The 24,259-nt window shown below is 39.8% G+C and overlaps 1 protein-coding gene and 2 long non-coding RNA genes across 3 annotated transcripts; all 3 read left to right on the forward strand.

The window, feature by feature from the left end:
* The first annotated feature begins 638 nt into the window (after positions 1-638).
* LOC134067251 (procathepsin L-like) lies at positions 639-16,514 on the forward strand. Its single transcript, XM_062522410.1, has 8 exons — positions 639-738; positions 905-1,047; positions 1,179-1,385; positions 1,555-1,746; positions 2,464-2,626; positions 13,591-13,693; positions 14,113-14,214; positions 16,435-16,514. Coding segments are annotated over exons 1-8 (1,011 nt in total). The 3' UTR covers positions 16,436-16,514.
* LOC134067259 (uncharacterized) lies at positions 7,995-10,310 on the forward strand. Its single transcript, XR_009936491.1, has 3 exons — positions 7,995-8,115; positions 9,887-9,942; positions 10,196-10,310. It is a non-coding gene; the product is annotated as an uncharacterized LOC134067259 (long non-coding RNA).
* Positions 10,309-11,904, forward strand: LOC134067258 (uncharacterized). The gene is made up of 5 exons (XR_009936490.1): positions 10,309-10,382; positions 10,501-10,609; positions 10,794-10,862; positions 11,057-11,141; positions 11,408-11,904. It is a non-coding gene; the product is annotated as an uncharacterized LOC134067258 (long non-coding RNA).
* Positions 16,515-24,259: the final 7,745 nt, after the last annotated feature.

Genomic DNA, 24,259 nt, shown 5'->3' on the forward strand with positions numbered 1-24,259 from the left:
TGTGAAGTTGATCAACTGATGTTGGTGTTTTCATATTGTGTGTTTTGGCCTGATGTATGTACTAATCACAGTCAGTAGTATTTCGGCATCTGGGTTGCCAACTTTGACTCAGGGGGGATGGGGAGTGGATACACCACTCTACAGTATTTTGAAAGTGATTGCACACATGTTTTCTCAATTAAAAAAACAGTAGGCATACACACAGCAACATGAGCAGGGAATAACAGGGGAACAGCCATGTTGAATATCATCATGGTAAATTTCCATTCACGATAGCTGCATCCTCCACAAAGATAATTATGACCGTCGCGCAGCGAAGTCATAATTTAGATAGATAGACGTTTGAAGTCATCAAAATTGTGACTCGAGTCTGACTCGAGTCCAAGGCATGCGACTTGAGTCCACACCTCTACCAGAGAGGTATAAAGGACATCATCATCATCCTTCTCCTAAGGCCAGAGGATTCAGACCTTGAACACTCATCTGTCAAACCGCTCCACATCATTCAGAATAGGAACTATTGACCAGGTAAAATATCCACTCTCTCATTCTCTAACGCTCATTCCTATCTACTAAAAATACAAACTATCTGTAATTCAGAGGTTTTTTTTTTTTTTTTTGCTATTTTATCTTCCAGCATGAAGCTGTTGATCATGGCAGCTGCCTCTCTGGCAGTGGTGAGCTGTGCCAGCCTCTCTCTGGAGGACCTGGAGTTCCACGCATGGAAACTCAAGTTTGGTGAGGAGGCTCTTGTAATCAGTACTTCCTTTAACTCTTCATAATACAGCATTTTACATGGGTTTGTTACTGTACATGCTTCTGTAGTATCTAAAGTAGTTCACCAAGTTTAGGTGAAGTTTGATAAAGACATATGTATTTGTTTTTTGTCCTGTATGGCCAACAGATAAATCATATAGCACACCTCAGGAGGAGGCCCATCGTAAAGACATCTGGCTCTCCACCCGCCGCAGTGTTCTGGCCCACAACATCCTGGCTGACCAGGGCATCAAGACCTACCGCATGGGCATGAACCAGTTCTCCGACATGGTAGGATGGTCTAGTTGCTTCCAAATAACTCACTACAGTATTACTAACTGCATTCAGTATAATTGTCTCATTCATTATTCAAGGATTTGAATGTTTAGGTTTCAGAAATTAAATATACTTTATTTTTACAGGACAGTGAGGAATTCCGCCAGACTGTCCTCCTCGGAAGCATGATCCCCTCCAATGAGACCAGAACCCTGCCCAACAGAGGCACATTCACTTCCATACCTAAAGGGGGCGCTGTGAAGCTGGCTGACACTGTGGACTGGAGGGAAAAAGGCTGTGTGACGGATGTCAAAGAACAGGGGGCGTGCGGATCCTGCTGGGCCTTCAGCGCGGTTAGTTACCGAAAGGAATCAATGTGTGCATCTGTGTGTGTGTTTGAGTGTGAATGAATGTGTGTGTGTGTGTGTGTGTGTGTGTGTGTGTGTGTGTGTGTGTGTGTGTGCGTGTCTGCATGTATTTGTATAGATATAATCTAACTTGTCATGTTGTCATGTAATCCAGACAGGTGCACTAGAGTCCCACTACTGCATTAAGCATGGCTCACTGCCCTCTCTGAGCGAACAGCAGCTGGTGGACTGCTCTAGGCCCTATGGGAACCATGGATGCAGTAATGGCTCCAGAGAGGGGGCCTTTGATTATGTCATCGAGGCTGGAGGAGTGGACACTGAGGCCAGTTACTCCTATGAGGGAGAGGTACTGTAAGATATTCACATCATCAACTTCTTCTGTAGACTTCAAGGGACACTTCATCGATTAGCATTAAGCTTTGTATCTTTAGAAAACCAGTCATGTTTTTGAATGGTCGTGCATCATTCTCTCAGTTTGCCTTGAGATGGGAGAAAAATATGGATTTCAATGAAACCCATGAATAGGACTTCCTGCTAGCAATGATGTAAAAATTATCATTTTACATAATTGAAAGCAGGAAGTCCAACATTGAAAATCCATATTTCTCCCAGGTCTGGTTTTGATAACGCCATCTGAGGTCCAAAAGACCGTAGCCATCCAATTTGCTCTTTCCCTGGTTTGCAAAGATTTCTCTGAATTTTCTGAATGTTCAACTATATCATGTTCTGTCTCTATGCGATGTTGTTAGTTGTGAGATATCCGTCCTTTTGTTTCCTTTATCATCACACAACTTTTTTCAGCATTTTGTTAACCTGTTTTTGTTAAACATGTTGCTGGTATCACATTCAAAATATATTAACATATTAACATATATTTTCCAAGAAATATTAAAATAATTCTCAGCATTTTGTATGTTGTATGTGTCCTTTTTGCAACTAAACTTCTCAACCTTTTCTGATTTGGGGTTGTAATATAGACAAACTTGATAGTTGTTGTATGGACAAATGTAAGACATGTTCTAATATATGTTCTAACATGTTCCCTTATTTCACCATCAATCAGGACGGAACCTGCCGTTTTGATCCAGCTGGTGTTGCTGTGACCTGCAGTAGTTATGAATATGTAACACCCCAGGGTGATGAATCTGCACTACAAAGCTACGTGGCCAACCAGGGACCCGTGTCTGTGGCTGTGAATGCTACAGAAATCCAGGGCTATCAGTCTGGTGGGTTGCCTCCTATACCTACTGTGTTCATGGCTGGATAGCAGTATCCAGAGCCATAGAAAGAAAGAGTTGCGACACTCTTTGATGTTGCCGCCACGATCAAAAGTTCCAAAAAAACCTGTGCTGAATGGCTGAATCGCAGGAGGGTGGGATGTACTTCTGATGCTGGAAGGTGTAATCAATTAACTCATTGACTACTGACCAAGAAATTGGCTGTAAACAGTTCCAAAAGCCCCATAACGAGGAAATAGCCTGGAAAAAGCGCTGCCATTTTTTCCTATACGTTAGACCGGCACATCCGGGAACTTGACTTGCGAGAAACGTTCCAGCCACTTCTGGGGGGAAAACAAACAACGTCTCTCATTAACTCCAATGCAAATTAGGGTCAATAAACGTAATTCGTACCGAAATCGTAGGGGTAAATAATAACAGAAAACACAACGAATCAATTGGACCACTCAATATATTACCACTTTGCCGGTCGTTGACCGTGAAAGATACGTTCAAAAGCTTAATTCAATCAAAGTAAAAACATGTCCCTTCGGTCTCCCGAGTAGCCTACTAGCAGCAACAACCCCACTCACAGTGGCCAGTGTCATACACGAACATACGATCTCATTGAGTCTCCAGTTAAATAACTAAATTGTTTTCCTGTATTTTTGGCCTCTTATTTTAATTTTAATGTAGTGTAGTTGACTACAGGCTCGGATGTAAAGTATGTTCGTTAGAGAATTCCAAGATATTATAATTTCTGTCATAGCCGATAGCCTAATGTTAGCCAAGTGTTAGCCTAGATTTCCGTTTTCGTTGGTCTGATTAATTTTTGGTGTAGCCTAATGTTAGGGGTTCTTAGCTTTGTGGTTGGTACACCCAACCACACAGCAGCTTCTCGGCATGTCTGTCTACCGCGAACACTGATCTATAAATAATAAGTTATTCGTTATAGATCAGTGACCGTGAACAACACCGGTTCACTTTGCCTTGTTTCAGGCTTGTTCTGAGGGCGTGGCGCAAACAACCTGCTCTGTGTGACGCGGGTCCGGTCTAACGTATGGAGGTCTATCGGAGTGTCGCCACTCTGTTTTATCTACCGCTCTGGCAGTATCTAGCTAGCTAGCTAGCTAGTTAGCTAGCTAGCTTGGTTGGTTGATTGGTTTATTATTTGATAGATGTAACAGAAGTGATCACCATGAGGCCCAGAGTAGAGTGGTGGGCATAACATAATGATTTTGATAATTTATTGATTCGTAAATTTGCACAGCCCAGAGGAAAGAAATTCTTAGAATGAGATCTCTTTTGTTTCTCATTTGTTTCTCCTAGACAATAATGAGATCACAGTGATACAAAAATGAGATTATTGCCTTTGTCTCACGCTTCTCAGGTTTGTCTCGGGAGCCAAAGAGTTATGTTATCTCAGTGTAGACTCCCTTTGATTTATAAATGAGATCTCAATTAGGTCTCAAATAATGCTCAGTTTTGTCCATGTTGTATGTCTCATATTTTACTCAGGCTGAGTCACCAGAGAGCTCTCCTTGTAAACTCAAGAAATTCTCATTTAAGTCTCTTTGGTAAATCTCGTGTTAGGCTCAGTGTAGACTCCCTTTAATCTACTAATGAGATCTCAGCTATGTTTTAAATAATGCTCAGTTTTGTCTCATTTATATGTCTCATTCTTTACTCAGGCTGAGGCGCCAGAGAGGTCTCTTTGTAAACTCAAGCAATTCTCATCTATATCTATTTGGTAAATCTCAGATTTGGCTCAATCAGTTCCATAAAAGATTCCTCAACACATTTCTTACCAAAAGATTTTTTTACCAGTGTTATTATACACTCTGTACATGTGTGTGTAGCTGTGCTGTGTGTGTCTATCCACGTGTGTGTGTTCGTGTGTAACTGTGCTGTGTGTGTCTGTCGACATAAGTATGTGTGTGTTTGTGTGCACTTTAAGAGTCATTGCACGAGAAAACCAGGCAAAACCAGCAGGAGGTAGGAAGATGGGGGTCGGCCAAATCGGCTCATACTTTGTATATGTGATAAGTATGTGGAACTATGAACAGCCATATACTTAAAACCCTCAAACTCTTTTTTGTTTTGGAGTTCTGGGGCCCCTCTCAGAGAACCTCAAAAATCCAACAATTCATGGCTGAAAATGACTGAAATTGCCATTTCTACCCTGATTATCCTGATAAAGATATGAACATGAGCTTTAAGTTTCCATAGAGCTTAGGTAGAATAGTTTTAAAGACCAAAAGGTGCACTAGGGGGTTATCTGCACCACTGAAAGCAGAATTTTCATCCCTCTAAAATTGGTCATTTTTAGGAGGCATTATCTCACATTCGCAGTGGCTTTGGTGGATGGTTTTACTGTTGCTGGACAGAGGAACATCTTCTGATTCAAAAACAATTGTCGTCTAATTGGGCCACACATAATGTGCGCCGTGCCAGGAGGGTCTTTACAGGGGTTTTTTCGGGTTTTGGCCGACCCCCATCTTCCCACCTCTGCCTGGTTTTCTCATGCAATGACTCTTAAACATGTATTAGGCTACACAGTCCTAGATAGGCTAAATTAGCCAGAATAGATTGTCATGTTAATTAAAGGAGAAATTATCAATAACTGAAATCAAACTAAAAAATAAAATTGTTAGATTAATCTTTTTTTTTTTTTTTTTAAATCATTGTTTTGTCCAGCCCATCCAAACCTATTTGTTTCAAATTAGAAATGAGTCTCTATAAACACAATACCCAAATACAGACAGGCACACAACTGCAAGCCACACACACACACACACAGCACAGCTCAGGGCCAGAGTGGGACACTTAATTTTACTGTGAAATGTCAAGTTTTAGCGGCCCTTGAGGGGCGTGGGTCATTCAAGTACACTACATCACATGCCTACTACTATAAGAGAGATGGGATAGGAGTTTATATAGGAATGGCCTCCCCTGAGCTAATAAAAGATTTTTGACAACTTTGGCAGACTATAGGCTATACATTGGGTGGAATGGTAATATTTCATTCATACATTTCAGGAGAAAAAGTATGACTTCAACACACCAATTCCAATTCCAAGGCCATTTTATTTCTGCACATAGCATAGGCCTATACAGTACCCGAGTAAGGCACAATAGCTGCTAGGCTACCACTGTAAATGTGCACTTTCTGTCCTGTGTCTGCGGGATTTGAACGCTCCTCTCGTTTCTCTTAACAGGGCTATTTGCTCACTGAAACTGAGTGCTAGATATTCCATATGAGGAGGACCCAATACAATGATTTAATGATATTTTATCTTCGAGGGCTTTTTAGATTTGGGGTTATTATCTTACAGTCAAATTGATTATTATTAGCCTACACATCTCCCTTGCACACATTCATGGTCATGGTTGTGGCACTGGAGAAGGGGCCGCTCATTCACTTCCGTAAATGATTGCAAAAATAGACTTAGTTGCGACTTCCGAAACATTTTTGTGAGTGCTACTTTGTTCATATTTGGGAAACTGCGAGTAAGGGGCCGAGACCGCACAGCCCAGGCTGCAGAGGTGCTGCGAGGGCGCAGCAAATGAACTTCAGAAACAATATATTTAAGCTCACATATTCATACCGGCCCAAAACGTTAACGGCCCACCGGGAATCCTCCCAAATCTCCTGATTAGCCGGGCCTGGCACAGCTGCAATACACACACACACACACACACACACACACACACACACACACACACACACATGCAAACAAGGACACAAACACATACAGTGCCTATAGAAAGTCATCATACCCTTTTGAAATACTCACTTTGTCTTAAAGCCTGAAATCAAAACCGATTTTTAAAAAATCTTTTTCCACTGATTCCACTGAAATTTAAAGGGTTTTGATTTCAGGCTGTAAGCCAAGAAAAGCAACTATTTCAAAAGGGTATGATTACTTTCTATAGGCACTGTACATGTAGACAGACACGCACAGCACAGCTACACCCAAACACCAAAGACAAAGACACACACACTCATACGCACATCCACACACACACACACACACACACACACACACACACAAACACACACACACAAGCAGACACAGACATTTATACAATAGACATAGAAAGGCACACAGCTACACACCACACACAAACACATGTAGACACACACACACACACACACACACACACACACACACACACATATACACATACAGAGCAGAGACATAGACTCACATAAATTCAATACCCAAACAAATACGGAAGGAGGTTCTTTGATTTGTCTACAATGTCAGGTGTTGTATTTGCTGCACACGACGAACAGTGTAATTAGACTACTAGACATGTAGGCCAATGTATGATTTTGGTGCTTTTGAGTTATTAAATAATATAAGAGTGTCACACAATGGTTAGCAAGGACCTAATGGAAGGTTAGCATGGAAGGTTTTGAATATCCAAACCACACACCTGCAAATATCATGTTTTCTTGTTTGGCTACGTTCCGCAAAACTAAGTTTATTAATGAATTAGATCTACATGTCTCTTTATTAAAAGTACGTTGGAGGTAGTCTTTTTCTAGTTTAACATGTTTGATATTTATCGGAAGTCTTTTTAGTCGTGGCTCATGCAAATAGTGACATGAACATTAAAAATCAATATTGACCTCTCTCCACCAAACAGGAAGGGGCAAAATAGGCGACAGCTGTAGCCTATATGATTATTTGTTATTTCATTTCTTATAAACTATTAGTCGGCTATTCTTGTGACAGAACAGCCCTATAACTATTAGGGATGTCACACATGAAACAGTGCTGCAGAAACGTGATAGTTTGATATGAGTAGGGTATCGCATGAGTTCCTGTTGATGTAGTGCGCAATGGAAATAATTTGAATGAATCTAGGCCTAGCAGTCTAGTAAATGTGACCCACAGTCTTTGCAAAATCCTAATCTGAGACTGGCCTAGTCTTTCAAAAATCTTTTCCAAATCTTTGCTAAGTCTGTCAATGTAAGGTAGGCTTAAGTTGACACTTGTCAGTGTCCATTCTTTTGTTGGTCCAGAGTTTATTTTTACTGCATGAACGGTGTTTATAATCTCGTTCAGAGAGGGTGAAACCGAAGCCAGTCAGGCTCTTACCATGCTTTAGTTATTATTATCATATATAATTAACTGAGTGACTTATTTGATTGCTATTCTCATTTCACTGTTTTATTTCTCATTAGGTTAGTGCTTAAAATTATTGTTCTACTGATAATATTACTATTCTCCCTAGTTTGTAATTGTTCACTGTTAATTTAATTTGTATTGTTATTTATTTGTATGTCGCTTTGGACAAAGGCGTCTGCTAAATAACCATAGCCATAGCCATAGCCATAGCCATAGCCATAGCCATAGGCTCTTGGTTCAGTCCTTCGGGTACCCATCTGACGTCATTACGTCGGCAGACGTCTCTCCCTGGAAGTCCGAAGTTGCCCGAGAACAATGGCTGCCTGACGACGGCTGTTTGACTGTTTGAAAGCCAAGGTAAGATAATAAATGTAAGATGTAGTTTGTCTAAATAGTTGCCCAGCATTTGTAACTTTTTAAGAAACATTCCCGTCGTCCATGTTTAAACGTAACGTTCGTGCTGAGGATGTACTAGGTTGGGGAATACCCGCAGTATCGTTAGCTATCGTGCTAACGTTAGAACTAGCAGCTAGTTTAATGATAGCTAACGTTAACGTTAGGTTAGCGCACTAGCAACTTTTAGCACACGATATCAAAGCTGACCAAACTCTTTTTCTGTTAAATAGTTGGATTGAATTCGTGAATACAAGTGTTGGTCATGTTTTACTTTTCTGTAAGAGACGTGTAGGTCGACGAAGCTTGCCTGCTGTGTAGTGTAACTGTAACGTTAGCTGCTAGTGGTTAGCTCACCGTCAATCTGTTTAAAAGGCAACAAACTTTTCTGTTGAAAGTTAGCATTCGCCCCCACCATCTAACTGCTAGTGCTACCTTAATTTGAATTTCGTGGGTAATATAATAGGCCAGTCAATCTAGCTCAATAAAGGGCCAAAAATGAAACTAATTGCAAACGTACTTTTTATTGATCCTTATACCCTCCTGCATCACATAAAAAAATCTACCCATTTATATTTAATGGAACATACGTTTCTTCAAGGTCAAGGTAGCAATTTCCAATGCATTTTGCCATTGGGATTTAATGGGTAACATTTTAAACTATAGATATCAACTTGAAACTTTCTCAGTTGTTTACTCACATTAAGGCAAATATTTTTTGTATTGCAAGTTTTCTGAAATGTGATGTTTAGATATGCAAATGAGACCAATAATTTGCATATGTTTCTAGAAAACTAAATCTGTACAATAGGTACAGTCAGCTTCAAAATAATTGCTGCATTTTGCTTATATGTTGGATACCAAAAGCCTATGCAAAGGGAATATTAGATAACACTTCATATCACCTCAAAAATGAGGAAATCAAGTCAAGTCAAAATCAATGCGTTTCAATGGAAGTACAGTAAAGAACAAATGATTGTCAATGATATGGTATGATGGAAGTATCTCAATGCATGCCAAGTCACATAAGGAAGATATTGACCTTTAGACAACATATCAAGTGACTTGGGATGCATTGAGATACTTCCATCATACCATATCATTGACAATCATTTGTTCTATAATGTACTTCCATTGAAACTCATTGATTTTGACTTGACTTGACATCCTCATTTCTGAGGTGATATGAAGTGATATCTAATATTCCCATTGTATTTTGGCTTTTGGTATCCAATATATAAGCAAAATGCAGCAATTATTTTGACGCTGACTGTACCTATTGTTCAGATTTAGTGTTCTAGAAATATATGCAAATTATTGCATATTTAAGTAAAACTGGTCTCATTTGCATATCTAAGCATCACATTTCAGAAAACTTGCAATACAAAAATCGTTGCCATAATGTGAGTAAACAACTGTGAAAGTTTCAAGTTGATATCTTTAGTTTAACATTTTACCCATTTCACCTGTAGTAAATCCCAATGGCAAAATGCATTGGAAATTGCTGCCTTTAACCTTGAAAAAAAACTATGTTCCACTAAATATAAATAGGTAGATTTTTTTATATGTTAATTAGATATACCTAGGGATCACAAAAAACTTGGAATGATTACTATTGCAATTAGTTATGGGTCAAACGCTAGATTGACTGGCCTATAACCGCTGGTCAGGTTTTAGCTTGCCGTTTGGCGTTTTCTTTAATGTGTCAACGTCTTTATTTTTTTTTTCCATAAAGGTTATCAAGGAAACAAGTGGTGTACTGGATGAAGTTTGATGGACTCTTCTGATCAGGTAAGGAAAGGTCCTAAATTAATGAATATCCACAATTACATTTTGATATATTTTCCTTTTTTTCAAGTCAATGAATCAACAATTCCAAGAGGTGAAACAATGCATTTTCGACATCAACCAGTAAATTTAGACGTGTATATTAGAACATTTTTCACGATTAAATGATCTATAAAACATTTGGCCACTGTATTATTATTTCAGATGATCATGTTTTGACTTAACTCTTGTTTTGTCTGTGTCATAGTGATTGTAGGTGCTGCAGGTCTTCCAGCTACTGTTTGGAGAAGATATTTCCTCTCAATTTATGGAAGTAGGGAATTTTTCTGAAGGCAGAAATCAAGGATTCAAGAACCCAAGTTGGACTCTTGAGACCACTGTGTGCATTTTGAAATGTTCCAAATGTGTGTCACGTCCATACGGAAGAAGTTCCAAGCCCACAAGTGAGTTCACTCACCAGATAGACACACATACGCATATAACACTAATATGTGTGCATGTATTTGTGTCTGTAACGGTTAGTTTATCCCCTCCTTTCATGTGTCTGTTATGACTTTGTAGTGGGCTCTATGAACTGTCCAGGGCAAAGTCGGTCTACCCTGATGACACTCCCTGTTCCTTGATGGTAACCATGGCTGCTGCCCTCAACGTGGTGGGTGTGGACTATAGGGTATGTTATTGAGCATGCTCTAATTTGTTTGTACAATACTAATTTGCAATACATTAATCCAGAAAGTAATCATGATTATTGCAGTTACTTAAAAGTAGTCTTGAATTTGCGATTAGCCATGTTTTACCAATTCAGTTTGTTGTACAGCATGCATCATTTTGTTTATTCTTATTTTTATTGACAGAGCCCTCAGAAATAAACTGATATCAATAATTAATATGGATGGTGATTGTGGCAAGGGTGCCTCCATAAGGTAATTATCGTTTATATTTGTACATCTGATAGACTTACCTTGCTTATTTCGCTTTGGACAAAGGCGTCTGCTAAATAGCCATAGCCATAGCCATAGCCATAGCTTATTTTTTTTAATTCTATGATTTTACAGATTAATCAACAATAACTAATTGTAAGGCAATCTTTTTTTTTTATTATTATTTTTTTTTAAAGGTGCCATCCAGAAGCCCCAGCCTGGAGCCAGTGGCTGCTATTGCAAGACTCATGGGGGATGATCTGCAGGCAAAGCTACGATTAGGTATGATAACACACAGACATACTACTGCACAGAAGTGTAGGGTCACTTTCAAATGGCCTCTCTATTAAACTAAATAAATGAATACCGAACATCTAAGTGCACTCCCAAACTTTCTAATACAAGTATATGTTGTTCACATTTGCATTATTGTGCCTGACTGCTTGTGTGGGTTTGCTTTTATGTGTCACACACAAGCAGAGTAGTTTGCATTGATTATATTCATGGACAGGGTCAATTGTAATGTATGCTTCCTTTCTCTTTCACAGACACTTGACATTTACTGCGAAAGGTACCATCAGAGCACCTCTCCCTACCCTGCAGGATATCTATACCAGAAAAGTACAACAACGGCCCAAAACTATTTCCAAAAGACATTTCACACCCTGACCATGGACTGTTTAAACCACTGAGGTCAAGCAGACGTCTCTGTTCCCACATGGCTAAAACAGAAAGGAAACAAGGAGTCTTTTCTCAATATGCTGCTCCATCGCTCCACCCCTGAAACATCAGTTTCGATCTTGAACACATGAGGATGTTGCCTCAAGTTTGCCTGCAGACAGTCAATATAGACAGGTGTGTTGTTTTGGTTTGATGTTTAGATTGCCATGCATACAGTATCTTTACAATAATGATGGAACAAATTCTCATTTGGTTTTACCTACATTGGGATTAAAGGAACACTTAACCGTTTTTTCATATTAAACTACATTATTCCCTTAACTAAGACGAGTTGATACATACCTCTCACGTTTCAATGCGTGCACTCACTGGCTCTGGCGCGCGGCGCAACTTTGATAGCACTAAGCTAGCCCAATGCATTCATTAGGATCCAAACAGAGATGAAGTTAGAAGCGACCAAACACCTCCATGTTTTCCCTATTAAAATACAGTTACACGAGTAGTCACACAACCAAGTATGGTGAGACGAAATAAAACGTGGTGCATTTGTAAGCAGGTTAGAGGGATAACTATATTGTGTGGCGCAATAACATTGGGAGCACTTAGACTCTGCGCAGTAATATCCTCACTCCAAAGTGAAACTGAAAGTGCAGGATATTATTGCGCCACACAATATAGTTATCCCTCTTACCTGCTTACAAATGCACCACGTTTTATTTTGTCTCACCATACTTGGTCGTGTGACTACTCGTGTAACTGTATTTTGATAGGGAAAACATGGAGGTGTTTTGTCGCTTCTAACTTCATCTCTGTTTGGATCCTAATGAATGCATTGGGCTAGCTAAATGCTATCAAAGATGCGCCGCGCGCCAGAGCCAGTGAGTGCACGCATTGAAACGTGAGAGGTATGTATCAACTCATCTTAATTAAGGGAGTAATATAGTTTAATTAAAAAAAAAACGGTGAAGTGTTCCTTTAAATCATTTTGATTCTAAGGGCTCTCAGGGAACAAGGAGACGATGGCCCATGGGAGCCATGCAGTTTATTTATTTCAGTTAGCCTATTGGCTGGTTTCATTCTCATTGAGCTCAATGCAATTCAAACCAGCTAATAGGCTAACTGAAATAAAACCATGCCAATCTCTTGGTATGGTGAAGGGTGTGTGTTGATGTGGGGTGATTTTAAGTCCAGAGTCCAAGGGGACATAGTGTCCTGGATACATGAAATAACTGGCATTTTAAAAATAAAACAAATACAAATCTGCTAACCTCTATGGAAATGTAACACATAGGTTAACATAGGCATTCCAATACTTAAATCCCCTGTATTTTAAGGAACAATTTATTTATTTACGATACATTATTAATTCACAAAGAAAATGTATGTCCATTTAAAGCATTAAGAGCAATTTCCAAAAGATGATTTTATATTGTCAACTTTAGCTTGTGTTCCAATACATTTGGGCTTGACTGTATGTCATTATTTATTAGTTAAATGTTTATGATTGCTTTTTGTAATGTCTGCACCTTAAAGTGTCAAAGTGTCAATGTAGTATTTAGTTCATGAAATAAAAGTTTTAAATGCTACGGAATGGTCTATTTTTCTGATCCCCAAACTGATTTCTCAATTGTAACTCCTCCTTCTCAATAGTGTCTCATAGCAATGTCTCCTCATTTGCTCTATTATTTCTCCAAAGGAGAAACAAGTTATAAATGAGACTACACTCAAACATATAGGAGATCTCCACTAGGTCTCCCCTATTTCTCCAAAGGAGAAACAAGTTATAAATGAGACTACACTCAAACATATAGGAGATCTCCACTAGGTCTCCCCTATTTCTCCTGTGTCTCAAACGAATATCTCTTTTGTGGCTCCTTCTTGTCTCATTAATATATGTCTCACCTATTTCTCCTAAGGCCATTTTAGGAGAAATAACTGAGACAAAAATGATACTTCAATGATCCTAAAATGATCCTTAAATGAGAATCTCAATTTTGGCTCCTGAGCAACAGAAGAGATACAAATGAGAAACAATTTTTTCCTCTGGGAGGTGTCTTCAATAACCCTTCCTGCAGCCAGGAGGTGAACCACGCTATGCTGGTGGTGGGTTATGGAAATGAGGGAGGTCAAGACTACTGGCTGGTGAAGAACAGGTCAGTTGAAACCACACTAATTATTGGAACTCAAATAAAATCATGGTCAGACTTTACTTATACTATATAGTCTTCCCACAGATTACAGATGATCCGATTATCCACAGACTATCTGATGACATTTTGTTGACTACAAGTTATGATTAAGGTTAATTTTGGGAGCTGGATGTTATTTAGTGCTGTATTGCATAAACTATACTGTATTGCATACCACAGCTATCTTATAGTGCTGTATTGCATGCACTACTGAACACAGCTATCTTATAGTGCTGTATTGCATGCACTACTGAACACAGCTATCTTATAGTGCTGTACTGCATACACTACTGAACACAGCTACAGTACCTTATAGTGCTGTATTGCATACACTACTGAACACAGCCTCAACCACAATCACTGCCCCTCATATGTCTCTCTAGCTGGGGCACGTCCTGGGGAGAGGGTGGCTACATCAAGATGTCCAGGAATCAGGGCAACCAGTGTGGCATTGCGTCGTATGCCTTGTTTCCTACAGTCGGATGGTGAGTTGTGGCATTGCGTCTTATGCCTTTTTTCCTATGAATGAATGGTGAGTTGGTGACAAAAACAGTGAATATCAAACCTGCTGCTAACTTCTACAGATATTGCAGGATACCTCAGGCAGTTGTCAGTCTCCTCTCAAATTGCCTTCATTTGTTTATGATGTCACACTCTGCAAAATGATCAAAATTAGCACACAGTAATGAGATATCAGATTGGCCTTCTCAGTCCTTTCTTACAGTAATAACAGTAGTCCACACTATTTAGGAGGTGAGATATGACAGTAATCACAGTATTCAGCACTATTTAGGGCCCAAGCACCGGGGTGCGGCTTCAGCGGCCGCGCCTCTGTGCTTGGGCCCTAAATAGTGCTGAATACTGTGATTACTGTCATACCTTGCACCTTTTTGTACAGATTATTAATATTACCTCCGCCAAGGAGGTTATATGTTTTCACTGGGGTTTGTTTGTTTGTCTGTCTGTTTGTTTGTTTGTTTATCTGTTTGTTTGTTTGTCTGCAAGATAACTCAAAAAGTTATGAATGGATTTCGATCCATTTTCAGGGAAGGTCTTAGCCTAGAAATCTAGACGCACCATAGCGGCCAACAATATTTTTGCCTAGCGGGATGGTCTAGGGTCGCACCGTTGAGGCCAAGCCTGCGCTAGGCTCCAGGCCAGCCTAGCCAATCAGAAATCAGAATCCTTGAGCCCGCCTTAGCTTACCTTCGGCTTCCGATATTGACGCCAGGGGGCTGGACCATGCGTCCTCGTTCGACGAGTTGGGTGTGAGACCGTGTTGCACAACCATAGAGAAAAACAAAAGATGGATGAGGCTAACGAAGCGTGCTCGTTTGAATCGGCTTTGGAAGAGTTAGACTTGGGCTTTTCTTTGAAGGTTGAGCAGAAAGAAGCACTCAAGTCATTCGTTTTAAAGAAGGATGTATTTGCTGTTTTGCCAACCGGCTACGATTGGTCACAAATGCTGGCCTATTACGTGCAGAGGCAGTTTGAAAGGCAACTGTTCATCCCACTCACAGGCTTCAGCTCTGTGAATGGTCCGACCCCAGACTATACATTTCTGTATAGTTTGGCTTGCCAGGCTAGGAAGGTCTAAAAAGAAACAATTTAATTTTGGGAGTGATCTGTATCATCGTCTGGATCCAGGAGACAGTTATGTTTTGGCTTGGCAGAGGTTTGCGCTCTCTGAGTGCTTTTCTAGTTGTTATAGTTTTTTCTTCTTAACCGGGCCACGTTTTGCCTTTTTTAACCAACTTGGCATGCACTAAAACTCTTGTAATTTCGGCAGCTACATGTGGAATTGCTATCGCTACTCAGAGACAGAGCTCTGGCTTAGAGTGTGGCTTAAGGACTCTATAGCACCACCTAGTGCGTTGTTTGTTGTGGATCTTGAGGGGTTGCCCAAGAGGAATTGTGAACAGATTTTTAAAAACAGTGAATAATTTGGATGAAATTTAGGGTATGTAGGGTACAATGATTCCCTTCCAAGTATGACATAAATGAATACATGGTGTAATGCCACCTAGTGGCTAACCTAGCTCTGCCTGACTACATACTTCCGCTCAAGTTCGTTTCTCTTTATACTCCGTCTGGTATAGCTTGATTCAGCTTTGTTTACTCTGGCAAGTGCATCTCTGCCCAATCAGAGAACAGAGAGCGTTCCCAAGATTGATTACATTTAAGTTTCAAGCCTATCGTTATAGTTGTGTCCCTCGTGGTTATCATACAGTACGTCATTACCAAACGTTAGTGATTGAACTCCAATGAATTAAAACAAGCGTCCACAAACCAGGAAATACACGTTTGCCAATGGATCTAGGCCAGACTCTCTGTGAAAAAGAGAGTCTGGTCTCCAGGCTACCTGGTGACTGCCATCAATGTAAAATATCACACCCAACAAGAACTGAGCAAGTGCTTCGAATGTAGAAAACATGCAAAAACAAGTAGCACACACATCAGAAATGTGCATTTGACAAACGCATATATTCATGTTGTCACATCTTGAATTTCCCCTCGGGGATCAATAAAGTATGTATCTATCTATCTATACATATATATATATATATATATATATATATGTGGCTTTGGGCCCGCCATCGCCACTTGTAGCTATATTTAGGAGTTGAGATTTGAGGTTAAAACCCAGCTCTAACGAGAATCGTTTGTGAGAAAACTAATATTTTATTTTCTGTTTTGTTTCACAGAGACCAATCGGGACATCTGAAGATAGCTTTAAGCTCACAGCAAGCACAGCTGCAACATGCGCAACTCATTATGAACAGAATATTAGATTAATTAAGTGTATCGGTGTCATCAGTGGTCAATGCAAAATGACATGTTGAAGTGCATGAATTGAATAAAAACTTTAATTGACTGGCAATGCCTATGCATTAATTCATAATTAATTAATTCATAATCATGAATGCTTCATTAATGAATGACTAATACAAAAGCACACACTATAACTATACAATACATATTGTGTGATATGTATGTTATGCAACATAAAAAATATGCCTATACAACACAAGCAGGCCGATTGGCCGATGTAAAGCAACACATTTTCATGTGTCCACATGGTATGGGCCCGCGTTCCGTCCCAGTGCATAAGCTTGCTCGTTTGTGTCCAGAAGAACCTGCTTGCGGTAATCAAGGAAAGTTGCATACTACATGGGCACAGTGATATCACGCACTACTTCTGCTTGTTGCCTATGGGGACTATTTTCAGGTGCATCACTGCGTCCATGGAACTTCTGGTCACATGTCAGCCACCATTATGTTAAGCCCGCCCACCGACTCTATAGACGATGTGATTGGTCTGGTGATTCTTCCAAAGCCCAGCTCCCAAGCTCTATGGAGCGTTGCTAGACTGCCCCGGTAGCCCAATTAGATTTGCTGCCGCTATGGGCGTCGATTTCTAGGCTAGATACAGATATTTCTTGACGGAAGAATGATTATTTTTTGTTGCTGTGTCTTCGTTTCATGAAATCTTGCCGAATAGACGTAGTAACAGTTTTAGAAAAGCGATAAGCCACCCAAGTCCGTCGTTTGCACAGATTTTAGAACAGCTAAGGGGGGTTAGCCACTCCACTTGCGTGTCGTGCCTAACAATGCCGCTTAACTGTTCTAAAATCAGTGCAAATGACGGCCTCTCGTAGCCTGGTCCTAACCATCCCATAATACTACCATTTCATTTCGTATTATGGTCTGGAATTTCTTTGCTCTGAAGCGCTTGCAGGAAGCGGGAAGTAACGCCCAGTTCTGGTTTGAATTGATTGGACAGCTCTCACCCAATCGGCGATAGTTACTCATAACAACATAGCGCAGGTGTTTAACGTCATCGTCACGAGCGCCCTCCCCCTTTCGCCCCCACCAACCCGTCTCTTCGTTTATTGGCTGCTTTCTGGAGGGGGGGCGTTCTGTTACAATTCTACCGAGCAGAATGCTCCACAGAGGAGTACGGCCAGACTCGTAGTGGAGGCAATCCTTGGCCGGAAGTACGTGGATGGCTCGCGAGGCTAGGCAAATTGTAAAGTTGACAACTGATCTAGGAAAAAGCAGGTCAAAGACAGTTTATCACATATGTGACTTTTGCTACATAAATCCACTTATGCTACATTGTGGATTTCATGAGTTAATGCTTGGGGATAAATAAAGAAGCGCGCTCAACACCTTAGTGCTTCAAACTGGGTTCCTAAACTTACTTGATACTAAATCATAAACATTGAAAATAAATAAAGCGACAGACTTCCTGTGACGTCATGGCTGGAGTAGCAGCCTGATTCTTGAGCTCCCTGAGGAGAACTCTTAAAAACTAGCCAAACCTCAATTAAACATTTTATTTTCTGCACAAATTACTCACATTAATCTACCGCAATGGCCAGCGGTCGAAAAGAGACAGAGAAGAAGGGCAAACTACCGAAAAAAGACGAACAACCGAATTCAAAGGAGGTGGAAGAAGAGAATATGGCGACAGTGTTAGCTGAGCTGCGCACGCTAAGAAAGGAACATGCCGAAGCCTCTAAAGAAACTAAAAACTCCTTAGCTAGAGTAGAATCCGCACTTGCTGAAGTGGATGAAAGGACGACGAAATTGGAACAACGAGTGACCGAATACGAACAGAGGTTGAGCGACGCAGAAGAAAGAACGCAAAGAAATGAACGAGCCCTCCATTACATGTTGCAAAGAGATGCTAGCCTGTCAGCAAAATGTGACGATCTAGAGTCAAGAGCCAGACGGAATAATGTTCGAATATATGGGGAGAGAGAAGATGAAGACACTCATGGAGACATGCTGAGTTTCATAACTGATGTCATTCGAACCTCACTGTCACTAGAGGAGCCCAATTTGAATATAGTGAGGGCACACCGCTCACTGACTATGAGACCGAAAGACCCAGCCAGCCCCCCGAGGTCCATCATCGTTAGATTTCTAGACTATCGAATCAAAGAAATGGTCATCCAGGAAGCATGGAAACACCGCGGAGGAGTGTTATACAAGGGACAAAAGATTTTCTTTGACCAGGACTACACATCAGACGTCCAGAAGAAACGAAAGCAAGTAAGAGACGTGATGAAACTGCTTAAAGAAAAGAACATCAGAGCTCAGTCGCCTTTCCCCGCTAAGCTGAAAATTCACCTGGAAAATGGAACGAAGACCTTCGCGACTCTGGCAGATGCGGCCACAACACTCGGAGAGTTGGGCATCCAAGTTCAACTGGACGAACGGGAGACGCTCCGGGCAGAACTTTTGGAGAATAATTGGTCGGAGGCTTCAACATCCAACAGGACGAACTTAATGACTAACGCAGATTTGAAGAGCATTGTTTATGGAGGCCGTTGATCAGACGAAACTGAACTGTGAGTAACGATTTAAAAAAAAAAAAAAAAAAAAAAACGATAGCCTATAGAGCTGGTATTGTCATTGTGTTTGGCTAGTATCACCATTTAAAGTCACTCAATAAGGAATGAGGGGTTCCCCTCAGTTGAGCTTCCTTCCCCCCTTTTTCTTTCTTTCCTTTTCCCTCCGCGTTGGCAGTAGGCCATCTCATAGGCGACATTTCAGCGTAGGCTGTAGTTGCAACTGCACTGTGTGCACATCCCCGGAGAGACTGGTCACAACTCTCCGTCCTTGTTGGGACTGTTTTTATGTTTGTTAGGACAGTCGGGCTTTTGGAAGTTTGTTCTTTTCTTGTTCTGTTTGTGTGTTCTTGTTCTCCACAATGGTGGATGTTATATTCAGTTTTTACAATTAAGCAGTCACAGAAGGTGCTTTGTAAACATGGGTATGGACCTACAATTGGAAATGTCATGTTAACTCAGAAGGACAATATTATGGGATATTGTTATCCACATGGATAATCTGACTATAGTGAGTTATAACGTCCATGGATTAAACCATCCTATCAAAAGGAAGAAAATATTCTGTCAGTTAAAAAAAATGCAATGCTCAATTGCATTATTACAAGAAACCCATTTACCAGAGAGTGAGCACTCAAAATTAAGAAGGGAATGGGTCAGTTTAGTGTATAGTGCATCAAATGGGAGAAAAAGAGGAGTGGCTATTTTAATTAACAGAAATCTGTCCTTTTGTACAGAGAATGTGATACAGGATAAAGCAGGTCGGTATGTCATGGTTGTTGGGACAGTTGGAGGAACAGAGGTATCTATATTGAATGTATATGCCCCAAACGAATATGACCCAATGTTCTTTAGAGACATCGCTAACATAATTGCAGGCAATTCAAAAGGGATATTAATAATAGGAGGGGACTTCAATGCAGTGCAGGACGGGAAAATGGATAAGACACCCATGGAAAAGGGATCTTGGTGCCCCAAAACAAAAACCTTAAAAAACTTTATGTCTGAACTGGGTCTTACGGACCCATGGAGATATAAAAACCCAAAAGGAAAAGATTTTAGTTTTTTCTCAAATGTACACAATAGCTATTCAAGGATTGACTTCTTCTGTCTCCCCCAACAATACATATACAAAGTGACAGATTGTCTCATTGCACCTATAACTTTAAGCGATCATGCACCCATTGTGCTGAAAATAAACCTAGGTAAGCACTCTTTTTTCAGATACTGGAGGTTAAACGTATCACTGCTGAACAACTCTGAGACAGTAGAAGAGATAAGTAAGACTCTAAAAGAATATTTTGAGATTAATGACAATGGTGATGTTGATCCTTCAATTCTGTGGGAGGGAGCAAAAGCGGTTTTAAGAGGAAAAATCATACAGATATCATCAAAAATAAAGAGACAGCGACTCAAAGAACAATTAGATCTGGAAGAGAAAATAAAGCATTTAGAGACTCAACACAAAATCACGAGAACTAATAACATAGCCTTGGAACTTAAGGAGGCCAGAAAAGCTTTGGACAAACTCTTGTCATATAAAGCAGAAGGGGCTTTAAGATTTTCCAAGCAGAAATATTACGAGATGGGGAACAGAGCTAGCCGCCTTCTGGCCTTCCAACTCCGTAAAGCTCAAGCCAATCGTACTGTCTCCAAGGTTTATCATCCTACACAGAGTAAAACAGTATCTCAACCTAAAGACATAGCAGATGCCTTTGCATCATTTTACCAAAACTTATACAAAGAACCCAGATTACAAACATTAGAAGAGGATACTGAAACCTTCCTCACTGGTTTAAATCTCCCCAAATTATCAGAGGAAGCCTCAAAACAGATGATAACACCAATTACAGAAACCGAAATAAGAGATGCTATAAAAAAGTTAAAAAGTAATAAATCTCCAGGAGTCGACGGATTTCCTGGAGAATTCTATAAATGCTTCATAAATGACTTAGCGCCTGTACTAACTAAGGTATTTAGATACTCCCTATCCAAGAACAACCCTCCAGAGACATGGTCACAGGCCATTATTTCCGTCATTCATAAAGAAGGGAAGGACCCAACACTCTGTGAGGGATACAGACCTATTAGTTTGATATGCAATGATCAAAAACTATTGACTAGTATTTTAGCACATAGAATTCAGAGACATATTACTACTTTGATCAATCCAGATCAAACAGGGTTCATTCCTGGCAGGCAAGGTGCTAACAATATAAGGAGAACTCTGAACATCATTACTTGTGCTAAAAGAAACAAGAAAACATCAATGTTAATAAGCTTTGACGCACAAAAAGCTTTTGACACTGTAAAGTGGGACTTTCTGTACAGAACGCTACTGGTCATGGGATTCCACCCAAAATTTGTAAATTGGGTTAGGGTTATCTACAGAAATCCTAAATCACGTGTCAGAGTAAATGGATGCTGCTCTGAATTCTTCAACCTACAGAGGGGGGTGAGGCAAGGGGATTGTCTCAGTCCCCTGCTTTTTGCTATAAATATTGAACCCCTGGCAGCTTCTATAAGACAGAATGAGGAAATAAAAGGCATTAATGACATGGGTAATAAGGAACACAAGATATCTCTTTATGCAGATGATATCCTGACTTATATAAGTGATCCAATCCTTTCTGTTCCTGCACTGATAGATGCCCTGAAGACATATGGAGAACTCTCTGGTTACCAAATCAACCAATCAAAATCAGAGGCAATGATGTTAGCTGGACATTGGCCAGTTCAATTGTCAGGAAGGCTTGACTTCCGCTGGTCGCAAGAGTTTAGATATCTGGGTATTATTTTAACAGCAGATCTATCAAAATTATTTAAAGCCAACTATGGGAAATTGATGGGCCACATAAAAGCAGACCTTACAAGATGGGAAATCCTACCTCTATCCCTGATAGGCAGAATAGAAACTATTAGAATGAACATTTTACCTAGGCTGCTATTTCTCTTTCAATCACTACCTATCTATGTTCCTGCTTCCACCTTTACTATATTGGATAAATGGCTGTCTAAGTTTATTTGGCAAAGCAAGCGACCCAGACTTAAATTTAAAAGACTACTTTGTCCAAAAGAAAATGGAGGCCTGGACTTGACTAACCTGAAGAAATATTACTGGGCAGCCCAACTCAGATCAATGGTGGCTTGGATATCCCAAGACACTGACACTATTTGGGTTGGAATGGAACAGAATGAATGTCCAACTCTGTCATTAAGTTCAATTCCATTCTTAAACCAAAATATATGGGGGAAAAATAAGATTGTTAATGTATGGAGTAAGAATACCTTAAAAATATGGTCAATTGTGAGGAAAAAATTACAACTTCCCATGACCACTTCCAGAGCTATCATGATAGCAAACAACTGTGAGTTCTCCCCAGCTAGACTGGACAAGGGATTTCTGAAATGGAAGGAGAGGGGTTTGGTGGTTTTGGATCAGTTGTTTGATGGTCCAGTCCTAAAATCATTTGAACAGCTTAAAGAGCAATATGATTTACCAAATCAGGACTTTTTCAGGTATTTACAAATTAGGCACTACTTGCAAAAGCATCAAGAATGGGATAAGCTCTGCTCCTTGCCAACAAAAATAGAACACTTCTTTATATCAATAACTAAAGGAACAGTGAAGACAAAGTTCATATCACATATTTATAAGATACTGCAAGAAGAACTTAAAGAGAATAACTTAGATATTAAACAAAAATGGGAACTAGAAATGAACACAATAATCCCAGATGAACAGTGGGAGACGTCATGTAGTCAAGGACATAGGGCAACCAGCAGCCCAAACTGGAAGGAATTTGGATGGAAAATTAAAATGAGATACTTTAGAACTCCACCTTTAACATCAAAATGGAGCAACACCTCAGATTGTTGCTGGAGAGGTTGCGGCTTGGTGGGAGATCACACGCATATATTCTGGGACTGCCCAAAGGTACTAGACTACTGGCATAATGTACAAGAAGAAATAAGAAAATGTCTCTGTATAGATCTACCTCTTGAACCATCATACTTTATACTGGGGGTACTGCCTGTTGATCTTGAAGAGCATAGCCAAGTATATTTGCTGAGAGTCCTTCTTCTAATAGCAAATAAGGTAATCACAGCATCTTGGCTGAAGCCACACCCTCCAACAGTTGTTCAATGGAGAGACAGAATCCAAGACGTTTATAAAATGGAACATATAACAGCATTGCTACAACTGAAAGCAGATGTATTCTTAAACAAATGGTCACCCATTGCCTTACATTTTCACTTGATATGAATGATATGCAGAATATTATTATTTACATATTTTTCCCTATGTGGGTTTATGAGATGTTGTGGGTGCTCTTGCTTTCTATGTGCCCCCCCCCCCCTTTTTTTTTGTATTTTTTTTTTTTTTTTTTAATCATCATTATTATTTTATTTTAATTTAATTCATTTTTTTTTGTAGACAATGGTCATTTGCACTGTAAATCTAGTTGTAATACATGTAGATATGTGATATCGCTGTGATAAACATCTCTTCTCACATCATGATTAGGAGGAAGGATATCTGTGGACAATTCACCATTCTGTAGACTTACCTGTGGCATTTTACTGTATCATCTGTGACATACTGTATGACTGCACTTGATAAATGGAATAAAAAACAAGTTCAAAAAAAAAAAAAAAAAAAAAAAAAGAAAATAAATAAAGCAAGCACACGGCAGTTTCCTTTTACTTTTTTAATCGCCTCACAGACGTTTCGGGCTTTACCCTTCTTCAGTGAGATATGGCGATAATTCTTGGGGGAAATTCTTCCATCTAGCAGTGAAAAGGTATATTGCAACAGAATCCAGCTCCAAGCGCAATTTACCAGCTATACGGAAGCTGCTTCATAAATGTCTGCTGACACAACAAGATATCAGGAATACACGACTCAACCTTATCAAGTATTAATTCTCATAATGAGGTTCTTTTAGAAAAGTAAATGTAAATGAATATTTAGTCTGCGAAATTATATACTTTACTTTGTGCAAGATGAATGTCATTGTGGATTTGATATTTTGGCTTATATTCAGCAAGCAACTATCGTAACAACACCAATGATCGCCCCTTTTGTTCAAAAATTCTATAACAATAATACCTCAAAAATAATATTTGATAAATTAACCTACATTTTTTAGTGGCCATAGAGGTGTAG

Source organism: Sardina pilchardus, chromosome 20 (genome assembly GCF_963854185.1).
Source record: "Sardina pilchardus chromosome 20, fSarPil1.1, whole genome shotgun sequence".
Lineage (NCBI taxonomy): Eukaryota > Metazoa > Chordata > Actinopteri > Clupeiformes > Clupeidae > Sardina > Sardina pilchardus.